This window comes from Echiichthys vipera (genome assembly GCF_963691815.1).
Source record: "Echiichthys vipera genome assembly, chromosome: 4".
Classification (NCBI taxonomy): Eukaryota; Metazoa; Chordata; class Actinopteri; order Perciformes; family Trachinidae; genus Echiichthys; species Echiichthys vipera.
This window is the reverse complement of record NC_139829.1, coordinates 35,308,421-35,328,420: the sequence shown is the minus strand read 5'-3', so window position 1 is coordinate 35,328,420 and position 20,000 is coordinate 35,308,421. Positions and strand designations below refer to the sequence as shown.

Below are 20,000 nucleotides of genomic sequence, written 5' to 3'. Positions count from 1 at the left end.
GAGGCTGGAGCTGCTGCCCCTGAGACCTGATCCAGGACCAGAGGCTGGAGCTGCTGCCCCCGAGACCTGATCCAGGATCAGAGGCTGGAGCTGCTGCCCCTGAGACCTGATCCAGGATCAGAGGCTGAAGATGAGTGAGGGATATTAAATGAATATCCTGTAGATGTTGAACTGACCTCTCTCCGCTCACTGGATCTGTTGCTCTCAGACTGATCCTCTCCACACACACGTCATCTGTGCAGTCCAGGAAGAACACCCTGAGACAAGGTCACACAGAGGTCAACCAGAGGTCACAGAGGACAACCAGAGGTCACACACAGAGTTCACACACAGAGGACATTAAGAACATAAAAGACGCATATTTAAGTGTTTAAATTCAGACCGGAGCAGCTGAACATGATTCTACACTGACTGTGGATGTAATGTTCCATCAGAACCATCAGAACCATCAGAACCATCAGAGCTGGTACCTGTTGGGCTGCAGGGTCTCCTGCAGGCTCCTGGCCTGCTGCAGGTCTCGGGGGAACCCGTGCAGGATCCAGCCTCTGCAGCTGCAGTCTGCTCTGCTCAGACGATCCTCCAGAACCTGCAGAACCACAGAGTCTGGAACTGACACACACCAGACATTAATCACACACACACACAGACACAGACACACACACACAGGTCTGCAGAGTGAAGTGTGTGTGTGTGTGTGTGTGTGTGTGTGTGTGTGTGTGTTACCTGGCCTCCCATCATCCAGGTAGGATTGGATTTCCTCTCCCAGAACTGAACCAGCAGCTGCTGCGGACCTCAACAGACGACCACAACACACTGAGACACAGAGAGAGAAACTCAGTGTAGCAGCTTCACACACACGTGTCACGTCAGAGCAGTGACATAGAAATACAAAATAAAAGATCCCTAATAATAAAAAGTGTAAATAAGCAAACTAACTGTAGTGACCCCTAGTGTAATAACCTCAGGTGCAGTGATTGTGTTGTGTGAACAGGTGTGATGCAGGTGGCAGAGATTTCCTGTGTCTGAGCGTTGGACAGAGGAGCTGGAGCCGCCTGTGTGATGAGACGCTGCTGATCATCGTCTGTGATGGATCACAGTGAGTTCAGGGTTCAGACTCAAAGCCTCCAGCCTGAGGCCGAGCACAGATCCAGAACCTTCTGATGGTTTCAGCAGGTCTGTCTGTGTCTCTGGCTCTCAGCTCCTCAGGAAACAGACTCTGCTCAGCCCCGTCCTGGTCACAGCCCCAGTGTTAGATTTCCACTCCCAAGTATTTGCAGTCCCCCCCCTCCTCCCCTCCTCCCCCCTGACCCGTAGGCTGTGAAGGCCTCCTCTTCTTCACCTCCCCTCTTGTCTCAGGTCTTCAGCCTCAGGTGGTTCTGTTCAGACCGCTCTACAAAGTGGTCTCCCAGTGTCCTGTACTCTCCCTCATCCCCTCCCCTCACACACCCGACAACAGCTGAGTCGTCAAAAAACTCCTGCAGGTGACATGACTCAGTGTTGTGCCCCCCCCCCCCCCCCCCCCCCCCACACACACACACACACACACACACACACCCGCAGCGCCGTCGACTCCTGAATGGGGCTGAAACTGCAGAGGATCCAGACGCAGCGTCACCTGTGGCCTCAGCGGGACCAGGACCCGTCTCTCCAGGACCTCCATCCTCAGACGTCAGGGCGACGGGTCTGTGGTCGTCAGAGGACGGCGACTTCTGGGGACTGGGACCAAGCAAGAGGTCTTCCACAGCAGACTGTTCTCCGGGTACTCCAGGTGGTTTCTGTGTGTGTGTGTGTGTGTGTGTGTGTGTGTGTGTGTGTGAGTGTGTGTGTGTGTGTGTGTGTGTGTGTGTGTGTGTGTATGTGTGTGTGTGTGTGTGTGTGTGTGTACCGTCCACCATCTTGTATTTCTCTGACAGCAGTCTGGCCTGGTGACTCTTCCCCGACCCCGGAGGACCCAACAGGAGGATTCTGGGAGTTCTGGAGCGCCGACGAGTGCGGACGAACGCCAACACTGAGACAGGAAGTAACTGTGTTTATACATGAGTGTGTGTGTGTGTGTGTGTGTGTTTATACGTGTGTGTGTGTGTGTGTTTATACGTGTGTGTGTGTGTGTGTGTGTGTGTTTTTATACGTGTGTGTGTCTCTGTGTGTGTGTGTGTGTGTGTGTGTGTGTGTGTGTGTCTCTGTGAGTGTGTGTGTGTGTACCTTGGTGGTAGACGTCAGCAGGTGGTTGGTCGGCGTTGACGCTCTTCAGGACGTGCTGATAGGCTGAGCTCAGACCCGTGACCTCACAGCGGTATCTGTGCAGCTCAGCCAATCGCTGCGTCTCTGACGGAGGCCGCCGCTCCAGACGCTGAGCGACGGCGTCGTCCTGCGGCCAGACGAAGGTCTGATGGAACACGTCTGCAGACAGGAAGTGATGTCATCACAGAGAGACACTGACGTATTTATATCATTGTAATAAAGATACCTGGACTCACCTCCTGTCACAGGATCCACCAGTTTCCCCTGACTCCTCTCCAACAACACATCATCAGGAGCCTCCAACAGCACTGCACACACACACACACACACACACACGCACACACACACACACACACACACACACACACACACACACACACACACACAGAGTCCATGTGTAAAGGGGGACAGACAGTGGACAGACAGTGGACAGACAGTGGACAGACAGTGGACAGCTCGTCTCACCAACGTGCTGGGGCATGACTCCGGCCTGCTGCAGACTCAGAGCCTGCAGACGAGTGTGAGGGACCTGCAGCACCCAGCCCTGGAGGACAGAGGACACAGGAGACAGAGGACAGAGGAGACAGGAGACGGAGGACAGAGGACAGGAGAGAGAGGAGACAGAGGAGACAGAGAAGACAGGAGACAGAGGAGACAAGAGACAGAGGAGACAAGAGACAGAGGAGAGACAGAGGAGACAGAGGACAGAGGACAGAGGAGACAGGAGAGAGAGGAGACAGAGGAGACAGAGAAGACAGGAGACAGAGGAGACAAGAGACACAAGAGACAGAGGAGACAAGAGACAGAGGAGAGACAGAGGAGACAGAGGACAGAGGAGACAGGAGAGAGAGGAGAGAGGAGACAGAGGAAACAGGAAACAGAGGAGAGAGGAGACAGAGGATAGAGGAGACAGGACACAGGAGAGAGGAGACAGAGGAAACAGGAGACAGAGGATAGAGGAGACAGGACACAGGAGAGAGGAGACACAGGAGACAGAGGACACAGGAAAGAGGAGACACAGAGGAGACACAGGACAGAGGACAGAGGAGACACAGAGGAGACAGGAGACAGAGGAGACACAGGACAGAGGAAACAGGAGACAGGAGAGAGAGGAACCAGAGGAGACACAGAGGACACAGAGGAGAGAGGAGACAGAGGACACACAGGACAGAGGAGACAGGAGACAGAGGACAGAGGAGACACAGAGGAGTCAGAGGACACACAGAGGACAGGAGACAGAGGAGACAGGAGACAGAGGAGACAGAGGACACACAGAGGACAGGAGACAGAGGACACAGGAGACAGAGGAGACAGAGGACACAGGACAGAGGAGACAGAGGACAGAGGAGACACAGAGGAGTCAGAGGACACACAGAGGACAGGAGACAGAGGAGACAGAGGACACAGGACAGAGGAGACAGAGGACAGAGGAGACAGAGGACAGAGGAGACACAGAGGAGACACAGAGGAGACGGGTTAACGTTGGTCCTCAGCAGACCCAAACCCCCCTGATAACTGTTGTGTTGCAGCTGTGAACAGTGAAGCAGAGTCAGGACTCAGAGTTCATCACTTTACACGTTCCTCTATAGACCCGTTCAAAGGAACTCCCTACGCTAGGCAACAGCCTGGGTCCTTGTTAACTTCCTGTCAGCTGAGGCCATTCACATACACTGCAACAGGAAATAAACATAAACAGTTTATTTCCATAGACAGTAATAATAAAGTAAATAAAGTCATTAATTAACAGATGTGACCAAAGAAAGTGTTTGACTGTGACTTAAAGCTGCAGAAGCCTGCGTACGCTGCAGCACGGGGACGAATGCGCCCTGAGAGCAAAGCACAGCTGCGTCTGACTCAAGAACCCTCCTCTTTCTGTGTTTCACTCTTTTCTTTCACAGCAACATTCACTCTTTAAATCTTTGCCTAAGAATGATGGAAATCAGCCCCCGGGCTACAACCTGCCACACTTACACGTTCTGTTGGACATTAATGCGCTTTAGGGTCCTTGTCCCCCCCTCCAGGCCCGTTTGTACTCACACTACCTGGGCCTCGGAGAATGCTTCTTGCTGCCTATACGTCATCACGCCGTAACACGTCACACGCATTGATGACGTCATGGCGATGCGTGGCTTTGTTTCCAGATCTTTCCGTAGACCTCGGAGTTTTTGTGCGTCTTGTCGACTGTTTTTGAATCTTTTCATCGACCAAATCTGCAGTAAACACTCCACCTCCGCATCACACCAACGTGAACCTTTCACCGCCATTGTTTGAAATGTCCGTGCATGGTCCCTCCTTCTTTTTTCTACGTCCCAACAGGCGCACAGGAAATGACCTCAGAACCGCCGTAGGCCTCGTGCTCGTACACGTGCGCACGCTCGTGCTCGTACACGTGCGCACGCTCGTGCTCGTACACGTGCGCACGCTCGTGCTCGTACACGTGCAAACGTGCTTTACTAAAGCCCACCTCTCCCAAACGGGCCGTGGACGGCAAGCGTGCCGCTCCTAGACGTGGTACGGTTGCACTCACACTGGTCAAAGGAACCAGACTTTAGCCGTGACACGTGCTGGGGCACGGGACGGAGGCACAGTGGGAGGGCGCCCTAAATACATAAAAAGGTCCAACAGTTTATAATGAAACGAGAGTAAGAACACAAACACCGTTCCTGGGGACGTTTGACCTGTTTGAGACGGTGAAACACTACGACAGCCGTGCATTATGACCACATTATGAACGGGCTGCATGACCACGTCCTCCTTCACGCTCCATCAGGCGCCAAAACCAGAGGACGAGTCTGACGGAGAATCTGCTGCTGAAACTTCTGAAACTCTGACCGTGATTCATGAGAGACAACAGCTTTAGTCAGAGGAGAAGATTTAGACTTGGAGACAAGATGATAAAGACGAATGAAGACAGACAGACAGACAGACACACACACACACACACACACACACACAGACAGACAGGTAGAGTCTTTAATGTGTCAGGAGGGGGGGGGGGCTGACGGGAGCTGTCAATCATCCTCCTCTCCTGCGTTGGCGCTGACAGACAGACGATAAACTCACGCGGTCCCTCGTGTGTGTGTGATGAGTTTAGCCTGCGGCCAAAAACAGCCATTACCAGATGAAAGGAGCTGCTAATCACACACACACTGACACACACACACACACACACAGACACACACACACACACACACTAAACACTGATGCTAAATGCTAAACGTTGAAGCTAAACGTTGGAGGCTGAAAGAAGCTGCTGTTTGTAAAGTTTAGAGGAAAAGACGAACGCTGAACGATGTTTACGGCTGATCACTGAGAGAGGCACACACACACACTGAACACACACACACACTAACACACACACACACACTAACACACTTTAACACACACACACACACACTAACACACTTTAACACACACACACACACACTTTAACACAAACTGAACACACACTATCAGACAGTCCAACAGGGACGGAGGAAGAAGAAGACGTCTGATCTCTGAGTGGTCGTCTCTCAGGAGCTGAACACACACTGACACACACACACACACACAGACACACGCTGACACACACACACACACACACACACACACACACACACACACACACTTTAACACACACTGAACAAACTCTCTCTAAGTTTCTGTGCCGTGAAACATCTTTAAAGGTTAAAGTCACTTGATCCCAGAGCAGCTTCTTCACCCGTCACAGAGACACATCTGACATCGGTGAGTCCTCTCACATAGAGATGAACCCAATCCAATACCAGGTCCAGCAGATCCAACCACCGGACCCACACCTGCACCATGAGCTCTAGACCTCCGCACAGATGCTCTATAAACACTGAGAGAACCCTCAGGACCTCTTCTGTTACTACAAGAACCTCTAGAACCACTAAGGACCACCACAACTTCCCCAAGGTCAACAAGAACCACCTACAAACCTTTCAGTAACACACAGTCACCACCAGAACCACCTATAGGACCTTTAGAACCACTTCAAAACCGTTGGACCTCCAATCACCACAAGAACCACCTCAGTAACCTCTAGAACCACTTAAGGAACACTGGTACTTCGCAGGAAACCTTCAAAGCCTCCAGAAGCCCCCAGTTAAATCCAGAACCACCTCCAAGCACACCGGGACCCAAACAAAGTCCAGTTATTAAGTTATTTTGCTTCAGTGAAACTCCCGGCCGTTGCTTCCTGGTTTCTTCTGTTTCCGGGTCTAAAGCCGCTGCAGTGGAGTTGGGAGCATGCGCAGACGAGAAACCCGCTAGTTAGCCAACAACGCTGTTTTCCATGAGGAAGAATCAGGGACTGAAGGAGTTCTCTGGGTCATCCGGGGGATGAGGACTCTGCTTTGAGCCGGGGGACGATGTTTCCATGGTGATGGACTTGAACCTGAACCTGAACATGATCAGGTTTAAACATCAGGGAAACACTGATGCAGAGTGATGACACCTGGGTGAGACTGCATCAGGACCTGCAGCCTTTCCCTGGCCCGTAGTCACCGTTGGGCGAGGGGTGCACCACCCCTCGCCCAACGGTGACTACGGGCCGAGTCAAGAGGCAGATGGACAGACTGCATCAGGGAAAGGCTGCAGGTCCTGATGCAGTCTCACCCAGGACCCTGAAGACCTGTGGATCCTGTCGCCTGTACTGGGACACCTGTACAACCTGAGCCCGAGTCGACCTGAGTCAGGAGGAAGTCCCGTTGCTGTGGAAGACCTCCGGCTTGGTGCCAGTCCACGAGAAGTCCAGGGACAGGACTACAGCCACCTGGTGGTGCTCTGCTAACGTCCAGCTGGTCTGAACACGGACGCCTTCAGACAGAATGAGGACGGGTCTCCACGGTGACGAGGTGGGGCAGTTAGAACCTACGGAGCACGTGCAGACGCGTGACCCCGTCTGACCCGGTGAACCCGTTGAAATGCACCAGTACTTTATTCAGGTCTGTGACCGGGGTCAGGTGCTCACGTGGCGTTTAAATCAGGTTAAGCTAAAGGGGGAACTGTGCGGACGCTGTGAGGTCACGGGGGAGCGAGGAGCGTTTAAGACACTTCACCCCTGACTTCACTTTCAGACGTCCTTGAAAAAGGTCAGTGGTTTCAGAACGCCAACGGTCTGAAGCCAGAGTCCTTCAGGTTCTCCAGCAGCAGAGCGGCGGTGAACAGAGGCCGGGCGCTTGGTCGCACAGATGAGTGCCGTCGTGTTGTTGTTGTTGTTGTTGTCGTGTGAGCGTTGCTGACAGCGGCGTCTCGCTCTCTAATTCTCTTAAACTGATCAGAAAGCAGCTCGCGGTGTCCTGATGAACGCTGACAGGAAACAGGACGTGATGCTAATGAGGAGCAGCAGAGAGGACGAGCCCGAGTGAAAAACAACAGGCGCGATGTGACAGCAGCGAGTCCCTTTGATCAGCGCGTCCCCGGGGACGCACGCCGACACGCTGCTCGGCCTGCTGGGAATCGTAGTACGACACGGCGGCGACCAGAGCGCTAATTATTATCATCACAGCGTGAGATCAGAGACGGAGACGGAGACAGTCAGGGAGGAGACACGCGTGTGATCACAGGATGTCGCTGAACGCTCTTCATGTGTCGACTGGACTCACAACTCTCAGGGTCCGTGTTCAAGCTTTTCAGAACCTCACAGCTGCGGTAACAATGTAGTTCTGTGTGTTTTCACTGAAATCACGTTAAAAGACACGATATTAAGTTAGAAACAAGTGAAACGGCGCACCTTCAACGTACGTCTTATTTTGAAACTTTTCTCATATCTAAGGTCACCACATTATCAGGAGCATAGAACAGACGCTACAGTGGAGGCTGGGGTTACGTTCTGCATCCATTAGATGGAGCTGCACTAAAGGGAACGTCAACACAACAGTCAGGGGAGGTCGTCTTGTTGCTTCCTCCACTTCGGCTCCATTGATTGGTTCATGTTCAACTCTCTGGCTGCTGCTCTATTCCCGTGTTCTGCTGCGTGACTAATGGCCTTGAGTGTAAACTCTGCATCGTAAGCGTGTCTCTTAACAGGAGCCATTTTGGGCTCTTTACACAAACACACACATGGAAATGAAACGGCACGCTTCACGCAGTCGTATATCTCAACATGCACCGCGCGTTACTTCTTCTACGGGGGAAAATAGAGTCGGCGGCTGCTCACCGTAGTTGGAGACCTGTTGTGGCTCAATATTGGTCCGTATATAAGGAGCACCGGGTTATAAGGCGCACTGTCGGCTTTGGAGACATGTGGAGGTTTTTAGGTGAAACTTAGAGTGCGGAAAATACGGTATCTTTATTTTAAGGTCAATGAAAACAACGGTGGGAGTTCATTTTAAAACGTTACCTTAAATGTTTGCTGGGGCCAAAATGACACCGTTGTTTTATCTCTGTTATCTAAAGATGTCACTAGTTCACATCACAGTTGTTTCTGAGAACGTTTTTTATATGATTCATTAACAAATGATAAAGCTTTCATGACCCAACTGTGAAAAAAACATCACAGACCAAGAAGATGTGAATTCAATTCCAAAATGGCCGCCTTTTACACGGTTCAAATCCAACGGACACATAAAGTGAACCCGGTGTTTTCTGTTGTGTATATTTAATATTTCATATTTCATATTTAATACAGAGCGTGAATATTAGGGGTACTGAAGACTGAGGCAGCACACACAGCTTCCTCCTTACCTTTCACAATAAAAGCCTGGGCCAGACAAACTCATTTACAGCAGCAACGCTCAAACTCACCCGGCTGAAGCAGTCGATCTCACTCAGTCTCTGTTGAATCAGTGTGACGAGCTCCTGAACACACACACACACACACACACACACACACACAGAGACACACACACACACACACACACACACACACACACACACAGAGAGACACACACACACACACACACACACACACACACACAGAGAGACACACACACACACACACACACACACATACACACACACACACAGAGAGAGACACACACACACACACACACACACACACACACACACACACACAGAGAGACACACACACACACACACACACACACACACACACACAGACACACACACACACACACACACACATACACACACACACACACACACACAGAGAGACACACACACACACAGAGATATACACTGTGAGAATTTTGATCAGCGGTGTGGATTAAAGTAGTTCAAGTGTGTCAGGAGGGGTTCAGATGTGTGTGTGAGTGTGTGTGTGTGTTTGTGTGTGTGTGTGTGTGTGTGTGTGTGTGTACCTGCTCTGTGAGGGTGTGTTGGCGTGCCCCGGCGCTCTGCTCTGATTGGTCCTGCAGTAAACTCTCTGTGGTCACATACACAGCTCTCAGATCAGCACTCAGCTGTTTGGCCTGAAGACACAAGAACCACAGAAGAAGAAGTGTTACGGCGTGATGACGTATAGGCAGCAAGAAGCATTCTCCGAGGCCCAGGTAGTGTGAGTACAAACGGGCCTGGAGGGGGGGACAAGGACCCTAAAGCACGGGGCACGGGACGGAGGCACAGTGGGAGGGCGCTCTAACCTGGGACGGAGGCACAGTGGGAGGGTGCTCTAACCTGTGACGCACGCACAGTGGGAGGGCGTTCTAACTTTTGACTTGAAGAAAAAGAGGAAGAAGAAGAGAGATGCTTTTATTGTGAAGGGGTGAACGTGAGATGAAACTCACCACAGTGTGTTTCCCAACAGCTGGAGGACCGAGCAGCAGCACCCTGGGGACTGACACACACACACACACACACACACACACACACACGGTTACTTGTGTAGACGTACTGAGACGTATGTAAAACACAGATCTGATCTTTAAATCGTGCTCTCAGTCAGAACACTTCTTCTGCCATTTAATCATCAATAAAACATGGAGACAGTTTTTTACTGTAACAACTATTAAGGTAGAAATCCAGGAGAGATGCTAACAGCCGGGTGATGTGTGGTGAGTTGTGGTGATGTTTGGTGAGTTGTGGTGATGTTTGGTGAGTTGTGGTGATGTTTGGTGAGTTGTGGTGATGTTTGGTGAGTTGTGGTGATGTTTGGTGAGTTGTGGTGGTGTGTGGTGAGTTGTGGTGATGTTTGGTGAGTTGTGGTGATGTGTGGTGAGTTGTGGTGATGTTTGGTGAGTTGTTGTGATGTTTGGTGAGTTGTGGTGTTGTTTGGTGAGTTGTTGTGATGTTCTGGTGAGTTGTGGTGATGTTCTGGTGAGTTGTGGTGATGTTTGGTGAGTTGTGGTGATGTGTGGTGAGTTGTGGTGATGTTCTGGTGAGTTGTGGTGATGTTTGGTGAGTTGTGGTGATGTTTGGTGAGTTGTGGTGTTGTTTGGTGAGTTGTGGTGATGTTCTGGTGAGTTGTGGTGATGTTCTGGTGAGTTGTGGTGATGTTTGGTGAGTTGTGGTGGTGTTTGGTGAGTTGTGGTGATGTTTGGTGAGTTGTGGTGATGTTTGGTGAGTTGTGGTGATGTTTGGTGAGTTGTGGTGATGTTTGGTGAGTTGTGGTGATGTTTGGTGAGTTGTTGTGATGTTTGGTGAGTTGTGGTGATGTTTGGTGAGTTGTGGTGATGTTTAGTGAGTTGTGGTGATGTTTGGTGAGTTGTGGTGATGTTTGGTGAGTTGTGGTGATGTTTGGTGAGTTGTGGTAATGTTCGGTGAGTTGTGGTGATGTTTGGTGAGTTGTGGTGATGTTTGGTGAGTTGTGGTGATGTTCTGGTGAGTTGTGGTGATGTTTGGTGAGTTGTGGTGGTGTTTGGTGAGTTGTGGTGCTGTTTGGTGAGTTGTGGTGATGTTTGGTGAGTTGTGGTGCTGTTTGGTGAGTTGTGGTGATGTTTGGTGAGTTGTGGTGATGTTTGGTGAGTTGTGGTGATGTTTGGTGAGTTGTGGTGATGTTCTGGTGAGTTGTGGTGATGTTCTGGTGAGTTGTGGTGATGTTTGGTGAGTTGTGGTGATGTTCTGGTGAGTTGTGGTGGTGTTTGGTGAGTTGTGGTGATGTTTGGTGAGTTGTGGTGATGTTCTGGTGAGTTGCGGTGATGTTTGGTGAGTTGTGGTGATGTTTGGTGAGTTGTGGTGATGTTCTGGTGAGTTGTGGTGATGTTTGGTGAGTTGTGGTGATGTTCTGGTGAGTTGTGGTGGTGTTTGGTGAGTTGTGGTGATGTTTGGTGAGTTGTGGTGATGTTTGGTGAGTTGTGGTGATGTTCTGGTGAGTTGTGGTGATGTTTGGTGAGTTGTGGTGATGTTTGGTGAGTTGTGGTGATGTTTGGTGAGTTGTGGTGATGTTTGGTGAGTTGTGGTGATGTTTGGTGAGTTGTGGTGATGTTCTGGTGAGTTGTGGTGCTGTTTGGTGAGTTGTGGTGATGTTTGGTGAGTTCTGGTGATGTTTGGTGAGTTGTGGTGATGTTTGGTGAGTTCTGGTGATGTGTGGTGAGTTGTGGTGATGTTCTGGTGAGTTGTGGTGATGTGTGGTGAGTTCTGGTGATGTGTGGTGAGTTGTGGTGATGTTTGGTGAGTTGTGGTGATGTTTGAAGTAAAGTGATGAAAGCAAAGTAAACGTTGAGTGTTTGTGTCTGAACTCTGGAGTCACGGCTCCATCTAGTGACGCTTTCCTGCTCTCACACCTCTGAGGTCTCTCTGAGGTCTGAATGACTGTTGTTGTTGTTGTTGTTGTGTCTCATGTTGTTGTTGTGTCTCATGTTGTTGTTGTTGTTGTGTCTCATGTTGTTGTTGTTGTGTCTCATGTTGTTGTTGTTGTGTCTCATGTTGTTGTTGTTGTTGTGTCTCATGTTGTTGTTGTTGTGTCTCATGTTGTTGTTGTTGTTGTTGTTGTGTCTCATGTTGTTGTTGTTGTTGTGTCTCATGTTGTTGTTGTTGTGTCTCATGTTGTTGTTGTTGTGTCTCATGTTGTTGTTGTTGTGTCTCATGTTGTTGTTGTTGTGTCTCATGTTGTTGTTGTTGTTGTTGTTGTGTCTCATGTTGTTGTTGTTGTTGCTCTGGCTCAGCGTGTGTTGACCTACTGTCCACGCTGCTCCTCTGCAGCCAGCTGATCAGGAAAGTGAGGGGGTCATCAGGCTGATCCAGGACCAGGCTGGACACCATGCTCTGAACACACACACACACACACACACACACGCACACACACACACACACACACAGTTTTAATGTGACGATGGAGTCTCATGTATTCATGTATGTCAGGTGTGTTACCTGTAATATTAAACACGTATGTCAGGTGTGCTGTGTTACCTGTAATATTAAACACGTATGTCAGGTGTGTTACCTGTAATATTAAACATGTATGTCAGGTGTGCTGTGTTACCTGTAATATTAAACATGTATGTCAGGTGTGTTACCTGTAATATTAAACACGTATGTCAGGTGTGCTGTGTTACCTGTAATATTAAACATGTATGTCAGGTGTGTTACCTGTAATATTAAACATGTATGTCAGGTGTGCTGTGTTACCTGTAATATTAAACATGTATGTCAGGTGTGTTACCTGTAATATTAAACATGTATGTCAGGTGTGTATATTAAACACGTATGTCAGGTGTGCTGTGTTACCTGTAATATTAAACATGTATGTCAGGTGTGCTGTGTTACCTGTAATATTAAACATGTATGTCAGGTGTGTTACCTGTAATATTAAACATGTATGTCAGGTGTGCTGTGTTACCTGTAATATTAAACATGTATGTCAGGTGTGCTGTGTTACCTGTAATATTAAACACGTATGTCAGGTGTGTTACCTGTAATATTAAACATGTATGTCAGGTGTGCTGTGTTACCTGTAATATTAAACATGTATGTCAGGTGTGCTGTGTTACCTGTAATATTAAACACGTATGTCAGGTGTGTTACCTGTAATATTAAACACGTATGTCAGGTGTGCTGTGTTACCTGTAATATTAAACACGTATGTCAGGTGTGCTGTGTTACCTGTAATATTAAACATGTATGTCAGGTGTGCTGTGTTACCTGTAATATTAAACATGTATGTCAGGTGTGTTACCTGTAATATTAAACATGTATGTCAGGTGTGCTGTGTTACCTGTAATATTAAACATGTATGTCAGGTGTGCTGTGTTAAACATGTATGTCAGGTGTGCTGTGTTACCTGTAATATTAGTCACGTATGTCAGGTGTGCTGTGTTACCTGTAATATTAAACATGTATGTCAGGTGTGTTACCTGTAATATTAAACATGTATGTCAGGTGTGCTGTGTTACCTGTAATATTAAACATGTATGTCAGGTGTGTTACCTGTAATATTAAACATGTATGTCAGGTGTGCTGTGTTACCTGTAATATTAAACATGTATGTCAGGTGTGCTGTGTTAAACATGTATGTCAGGTGTGCTGTGTTACCTGTAATATTAAACACGTATGTCAGGTGTGCTGTGTTACCTGTAATATTAAACACGTATGTCAGGTGTGCTGTGTTACCTGTAATATTAATCATGTATGTCAGGTGTGCTGTGTTACCTGTAATATTAAACATGTATGTCAGGTGTGTTACCTGTAATATTAATCATGTATGTCAGGTGTGTTAATATTAAACATGTATGTCAGGTGTGCTGTGTTACCTGTAATATTAAACACGTATGTCAGGTGTGCTGTGTTACCTGTAATATTAAACACGTATGTCAGGTGTGCTGTGTTACCTGTAATATTAAACACGTATGTCAGGTGTGCTGTGTTACCTGTAATATTAAACACGTATGTCAGGTGTGCTGTGTTACCTGTAATATTAAACACGTATGTCAGGTGTGTTACCTGTAATATTAAACATGTATGTCAGGTGTGTATATTAAACACGTATGTCAGGTGTGCTGTGTTACCTGTAATAATAAACATGTATGTCAGGTGTGCTGTGTTACCTGTAATATTAAACATGTATGTCAGGTGTGCTGTGTTACCTGTAATATTAAACATGTATGTCAGGTGTGCTGTGTTACCTGTAATATTAAACATGTATGTCAGGTGTGCTGTGTTACCTGTAATATTAAACATGTATGTCAGGTGTGCTGTGTTACCTGTAATATTAAACATGTATGTCAGGTGTGCTGTGTTACCTGTAATATTAAACATGTATGTCAGGTGTGCTGTGTTACCTGTAATATTAAACACGTATGTCAGGTGTGGTTTGTTACCTGCACCAGGCTGAAGACGCTGTGTGTGTCGGCGTAGGAGCTCAGGTGCTGCATGTCCCTGAGGAGGAGGAAGGTTTTTAAATATCATCTTTTTAAAGCTTTTAAAACATAAAACCATTAAACAGCGATAATAAAACAGCTCCAGCTGCTGTCGAGCATTTATGAAAGTCTAAAAATATGAAAATAAATCAGTTTTCTGTTCAAACTCACCGTAAATGTGTTTTTTTTAATATAAAACGGAATAAAAACGACGTTAAAACCTCTCAACGACTCCGTTGCTAAGAGAGCGTTTGCTTGTTGTTAGGGAAGTACGTCATCAGCGCGCGTGCGGGGCGGGGCGGCGGGAGTCTCCTAGCAACGGAGCCGCGAACAAGTGTCGCCGCCATCTTAGTTTATTAAAAACTCTCCATGTTAAAAACAAACGGATTAATATGAATATTAATAATAATATAACAGTTTTAATATTCATAAATAAACATAAACTCATTTAAACTGTTCAGATTAAACCTGTTAACTTTCTAAATGTTTGGGTTTGAACTTTAAATGTGACGTCACAGACACTTGTCTTCTTCCATCTTAACTCTATTATTTTTATTATTATTTTATTGTAATTATGAAAATAAGAACAAGTGTCTTCAGTATTTTTATTTTTTATTTGGTGAATGTTTTAGTCACAAGCCTCCAAACAACCTTTTCTCCCTTTTAATTGTATATAAATATAACTAAAATAAATAAATAAATATAAATATGAAACTGTATTTGATAAACCCCCAACAGAGATTATGACACACATCTGTGAATTGATATGGAAATGTTTAATAATTTTAAATGAGGTCCTTCCTGTATTAAGTTTTTATATTCACTGTTTTTATTGTGAAAAACTCTGATGTGTTGTGTTTTATGTTAGTTTGACACTTTCCATATTAACTGAATATTTTTTTAAATCTCCTTTTTGACATTTTCATAAATAGAATCAAACTTTGTAATAATCTTTATCCTGTTTAATAATCCTGCGTTGAGACGTTTTTGTGTCTTTAAAACGACGTCTCTGACGTAAACATCGTCCTAAATCACACGAGCTGTTGCATCTTTTCAAAATATGAATTTATCATAATACACTACCGCCATTTTAACAAACGTCTATCATCCAGCAAGGTCATGCTAAACGTTTAGCCTCATATTGTAACAGAGCTAATGTCATGCTAACCATTTAGCCTCATATTGTAACAGAGCTAATGTCACGCTAACAGTTTAGCCTCCTGTTGTAACAAAGCTAATGTCACGCTAACAGTTTAGCCCCATGTTGTAACATAGCTAATGTCACGCTAACAGTTTAGCCCCATGTTGTAACAGAGCTAACATCGTGCGAACAGTTTAGCCCCATGTTGTAACAGAGCTAACATTGTGCTAACAGTTTAGCCCCATGTTGTAACAGAGCTAACATCGTGCGAACAGTTTAGCCCCATGTTGTAACAGAGCTAACATCCTGCTAACAGTATAGGCTCATGTTGTAACATAGCTAACATTGTGCTAGCAGTTTAGCTTGCTGTTGTAACAGAGCTAACATCATGCTAACAGCTGTCAGGACACAGACGTCAGACACCTGCAGGTTTCATCTTTTTATTTGTGATGTTCACAGTTTAACAGCAGCCTCTGACACACAAACACACACACACAAACACACAGACACACACACACACTGACTCAGCAGATCTCTGGAGCGACGCCGCTGAAGCGTCCGTGTTGAGTCTGAGGACACAGAGTCGCACAGATGAGACTCGGCCTCTCTTTGGCTTAAAGGTAGAGGGACATTTTTACCCAAAGTCTTTCTTTTCTTTCTGACAGTGAGGTGTTTAGGTATCAGTTAGTCTAGCTTAGCATAAAGACTGGAGCCAGGACACGTTAGCCTAGCTTAGCATAAAGACTGGAGCCAGGACACGTTAGCCTAGCTTAGCATAAAGACTGGAGGCAGCAAATGTTGAGCTATTGTGTCAAACTGTGAGGGGATATCGGGGCTTTGGACCAAAGCCGGGACAGACTTCAGAGGCACTTTTCTGGTGGTTTGTTTGGTTCTGAGACGAAATATTAAATGTATAATTTCACGCTGGCAGAGGGCGCTCTGTGCGTCTGCTCCTGGAGCAGCAGAGACAAAGTTTGGACTGAGAGGGAAACTGGTCAGGGAGAAAAGAGGAGGATTCTCAAACTGCACTGAAGAAAACAAAAAAAGATCATCGCTAACGGCTAAAGGCTAAAAGCTAACAGCTAAAAGCTCGATGGCCACCGCAGAGGAACAAACAGGTGCTTGAACAACGAGCTGAGAGGCGACGAATATAAATGACTTTCTCCTTTGATGAAACGTCTGTTCTTGGTTTTTGATTTTATGAAATAAATTTACCCCAAAAAATGCGACTTATAAATGTTTTTTCTTCATTCTGCATTTTGTACCTGGAAAATACCAAAGTGTCCAGACTTTAAGGGCTTCTCTCTGTTTACACAACCAGTGCTTCTGCCCACAACTCGACCAACCAACCACTGTAGTATGAAAGCATTGTGGAATTAGCGCGCTAGCTAGCTAACTAACTAGCAGACGGTCGGCCAGCAGTCCCGCTTGGAGCTGAAAAGTCCCTAAAACGGCGTTCTATGAACAGTTCTTCCAACTATAAAAAGGTTCTCCCGGTGTGAAAAAGCCTGTTTCACACAGGAACTCCGTGTGTAAAGTGAAAACATAAAAGGACCAAGAACGGAACCCTGAGGAACCCCACATCCAGTTATCCTCACTGCTAAAGGGTGTTTCCTCCCTGAATGAGGCGGGTCGATCTCACCGTAACGCCCTAATTTACACGGAGCGGCCGTGTGGGAGAGCAGCAAGTGCTAACACGTTAGCCACAGCTACGTTAGCAGGTGTCGTTGTGTTGATGTGTTGCTGCCCGGAGCGGACAGAGAACATAATCACAGAAAGGTTTCGGTTTGATGACGTTCCTGAGAAAGTGCGATCTCCTGTAGTGTTTGGATGCTTCTGTAGCCTCAGTCTCAGCTAACGTAGCATGGTTAGCATAGCAAAACTTTGATTCTGTTCCCCTCAAAAGGCTTGTGGGTGGATAATTATTAAAAATATGACTTTAATAAAGATTCTGCAGATTCAACCTTTAATGTGTTTCTTTAAGAGGGGCTGAGGCGCCTGACGTGGTTAAGATCACGTGGTGATTGTCGACTGTTAGCGTGGCTAGCCAGTTAGCGGTAGCCTGCTAACACCCGGGCCGCGGATCTGCACCTGCGTCAGACCTCCGTCAGTACTCTGGCACGGTCTCGTCGTAGTCCATGATGCTGAGCTCGTGCCTCCTCTGACGGACGGCGAGCGTCAGGTCGGACGGCGGCGCCGGAGCTCCAGGAGCCGGAGGACCGGGAGCTGGAGCCCGGCTCACAGGGTCCATGGGAGGACTCCCTGTGAGGAGGGAGGCCTCCTCTGCCTCCTGCCCCAGAGGAGGGCTCTCTGGCTGGGCCTCCTCCTCCTCTCCCTCCTCCTCTCCGTCCCCCTCGTCTCCTTCCTCCTCTTCTCCCTCCTGAGGCTCCTCCTCCTGGCTGTGATTGGTCGGTCTGAACAGCTGACGCGCTCGCTGCTCCAGGAAGGAGCCGACGGCGAGGGGGGACTCTATGGGGGAGAGGGAGAGGGGGGAGGAGGAGCAGGAGGGGAGGAGCAGGGGGGAGGTGGAGAGGGTCGCCACGCCGCCGTTTAGGATGCCGACAGAAGAAGAGAAGGGGCGGGGCCTGTGGGCGCCGTTTGGCCTGAGGGCGAGAGACGACACGTCAACAACAACAACAACAACAACAACAACAACAACAACAACAGCTCCTGTTTATTCGGGTTTACCTGACGTCCTGGGGCCGGCTGAGTGTGTGTGTGTCCAGGTGTGTGTCCGTGTGTGTGTCCAGGTGGATCAGGCTGTACAGGTGCAGCGACTCCGTCTGCAGCGTCTGGGCGACTCTCCTCAGAGCCACGCAGCGACTCTCACAGGCCGACAGCTCCGCCCTGACACCCCCACCACCACCACAACAACAACAACAACAACAACAACAACAACAACAACAACAACAACAACAACAACGACAACAAGAGTCAGTGAAACAACAACAACAACAACAACAACAACAACAACAACAACAACAACAACAACAACGACAGTCAGTGAAACCCCAGCAGCCCAGGCCCTGACCTGCTCTGGGCCTTGGTGGCCTCCAGGAGCTTCTTCTGGTCCAGGATCAGCTCCTCCTTGAGGGCCAGCTGGCTCTCCAGCTCTGCCGCCCTGTGATTGGCTGCTTCCAGCTTCTGCCTCTGCTGCACGTCGCTGTCCCTCAGACGCTGCAGCTCTTTACCCACAGTGCACTGCAGCATGGACGCCTCCTGACCAACACACACACACACAGGTCAGTCACAGGAACACAGAGGTCCCACACTCTTTTCAGTCCCTGAACGCCTCACCATACCTTTATATTAGAGGTTGAATCTTTATTAAAGTGTTATTTTAATAACAATCGTTTTGAGGGGAACAGAATAAAAACTCTCTTTAGTCTGAATGAATATTGTGAATGTCTGACTTCCTGTCCCGTTGTGTTTCCATGGCAGCAGCCAATAGCGTTGGGCGTTGCTGGTTGCCAGGGTTGTCTGTTGTTGGGTGCAGCTACTGTAGGCTGGTTGGCAGGGTTGTCTGTTGTTGGGTGCAGCTACTGTAGGCTGGCACTGGGTGAAATGGAGTTAGCCAATCCTGAAACGCCATTGAAACGCACGCCCACATGGCTACGCTGCTCCTTGACGCTAACATCACTTTCATCTGCACTTAGCTGGAACGGCTAACGGCTAATGCTAACGCTAACTGTCAGTCAAACTCCTCTAATCCTTACGTAAAGTAACGTAAAGAGAGGGGCTCACGACTGCTGGACTTCTTTTTTGTTGCTGGCTCTAGGTGGAGCTGTAATGTATAGGGGGGCTCAGGACTGCTGGACTTCTTTTTTGTTGCTGGCTCTAGGTGGAGCTGTAAGGTAGAGGGGGGCTCACGACTGCTGGACTTCTGTTTTGTTGCTGGCTCTGGGTGGAGCTGTAAGGCAGAGGGGGCTCACGCTGCAGCTGCGGGTCTCTCCGGCCTCCAGACGGTCGCTCAGGGCTCGGTTGGTGTCTCTCAACAGGACGAGCTGCTGGTTCAACAGGAAGATCTGCTGCTGCAGCTGCTCACTGCTGCACACCTGAGGACACAGAGAACACCTGAGAACACGGAGAACACCTGAGAACACCTGAGAGAACACCTGAGAACACAGAGAACACCTGAGAACACCAGAGAACACCTGAGAACACCTGAGAGAACACCTGAGAACACCTGAGAACACAGAGAACACCTGAGAACACCTGAGAACACAGAGAACACCTGAGAACACCTGAGAACACAGAGAACACCTGAGAACACCTGAGAGAACACCTGAGGACACCTGAGAACACCTGAGAACACCTGAGAACACCTGAGAACACAGAGAACACCTGAGAACACCTGAGAACACAGAGAAAACACCTGAGGACACAGAGAACACCTGAGAACACCTGAGAACACCTGAGAA

The 20,000-nt window shown here is 48.1% G+C and overlaps 2 protein-coding genes across 4 annotated transcripts in view; both read right to left on the bottom strand.

The window, feature by feature from the left end:
• ak8 (adenylate kinase 8) overlaps window positions 1–14,451 on the bottom strand; it is a gene marked incomplete at its 3' end in the record, with an annotated part of 16,784 nt that extends 2,333 nt beyond the window's left edge. The window contains exons 1-12 of the mRNA XM_083912364.1: window positions 14,400–14,451; window positions 12,264–12,348; window positions 9,933–9,982; window positions 9,507–9,617; window positions 8,992–9,045; window positions 2,707–2,785; window positions 2,478–2,549; window positions 2,203–2,400; window positions 1,886–2,008; window positions 724–813; window positions 471–609; window positions 177–257 (exon numbers count right to left, since the gene is read on the bottom strand). Coding sequence (XP_083768490.1) covers window positions 177–257; window positions 471–609; window positions 724–813; window positions 1,886–2,008; window positions 2,203–2,400; window positions 2,478–2,549; window positions 2,707–2,785; window positions 8,992–9,045; window positions 9,507–9,617; window positions 9,933–9,982; window positions 12,264–12,345 — 1,079 coding nt within the window. The 5' untranslated portion in view covers window positions 12,346–12,348; window positions 14,400–14,451. The remainder of the gene's footprint in view (window positions 1–176; window positions 258–470; window positions 610–723; window positions 814–1,885; window positions 2,009–2,202; window positions 2,401–2,477; window positions 2,550–2,706; window positions 2,786–8,991; window positions 9,046–9,506; window positions 9,618–9,932; window positions 9,983–12,263; window positions 12,349–14,399) is intronic.
• A 1,560-nt stretch (window positions 14,452–16,011) lies between these two features.
• tsc1a (TSC complex subunit 1a) overlaps window positions 16,012–20,000 on the bottom strand; it is a 23,855-nt gene continuing 19,866 nt past the window's right edge. For all 3 annotated transcript variants that reach the window (XM_083912350.1, XM_083912352.1, XM_083912351.1), the window contains exons 19-22: window positions 19,512–19,634; window positions 18,611–18,798; window positions 18,268–18,426; window positions 16,012–18,182 (exon numbers count right to left, since the gene is read on the bottom strand). In XM_083912350.1, coding sequence (XP_083768476.1) covers window positions 17,687–18,182; window positions 18,268–18,426; window positions 18,611–18,798; window positions 19,512–19,634 — 966 coding nt within the window. In that variant the 3' untranslated portion in view covers window positions 16,012–17,686. The remainder of the gene's footprint in view (window positions 18,183–18,267; window positions 18,427–18,610; window positions 18,799–19,511; window positions 19,635–20,000) is intronic.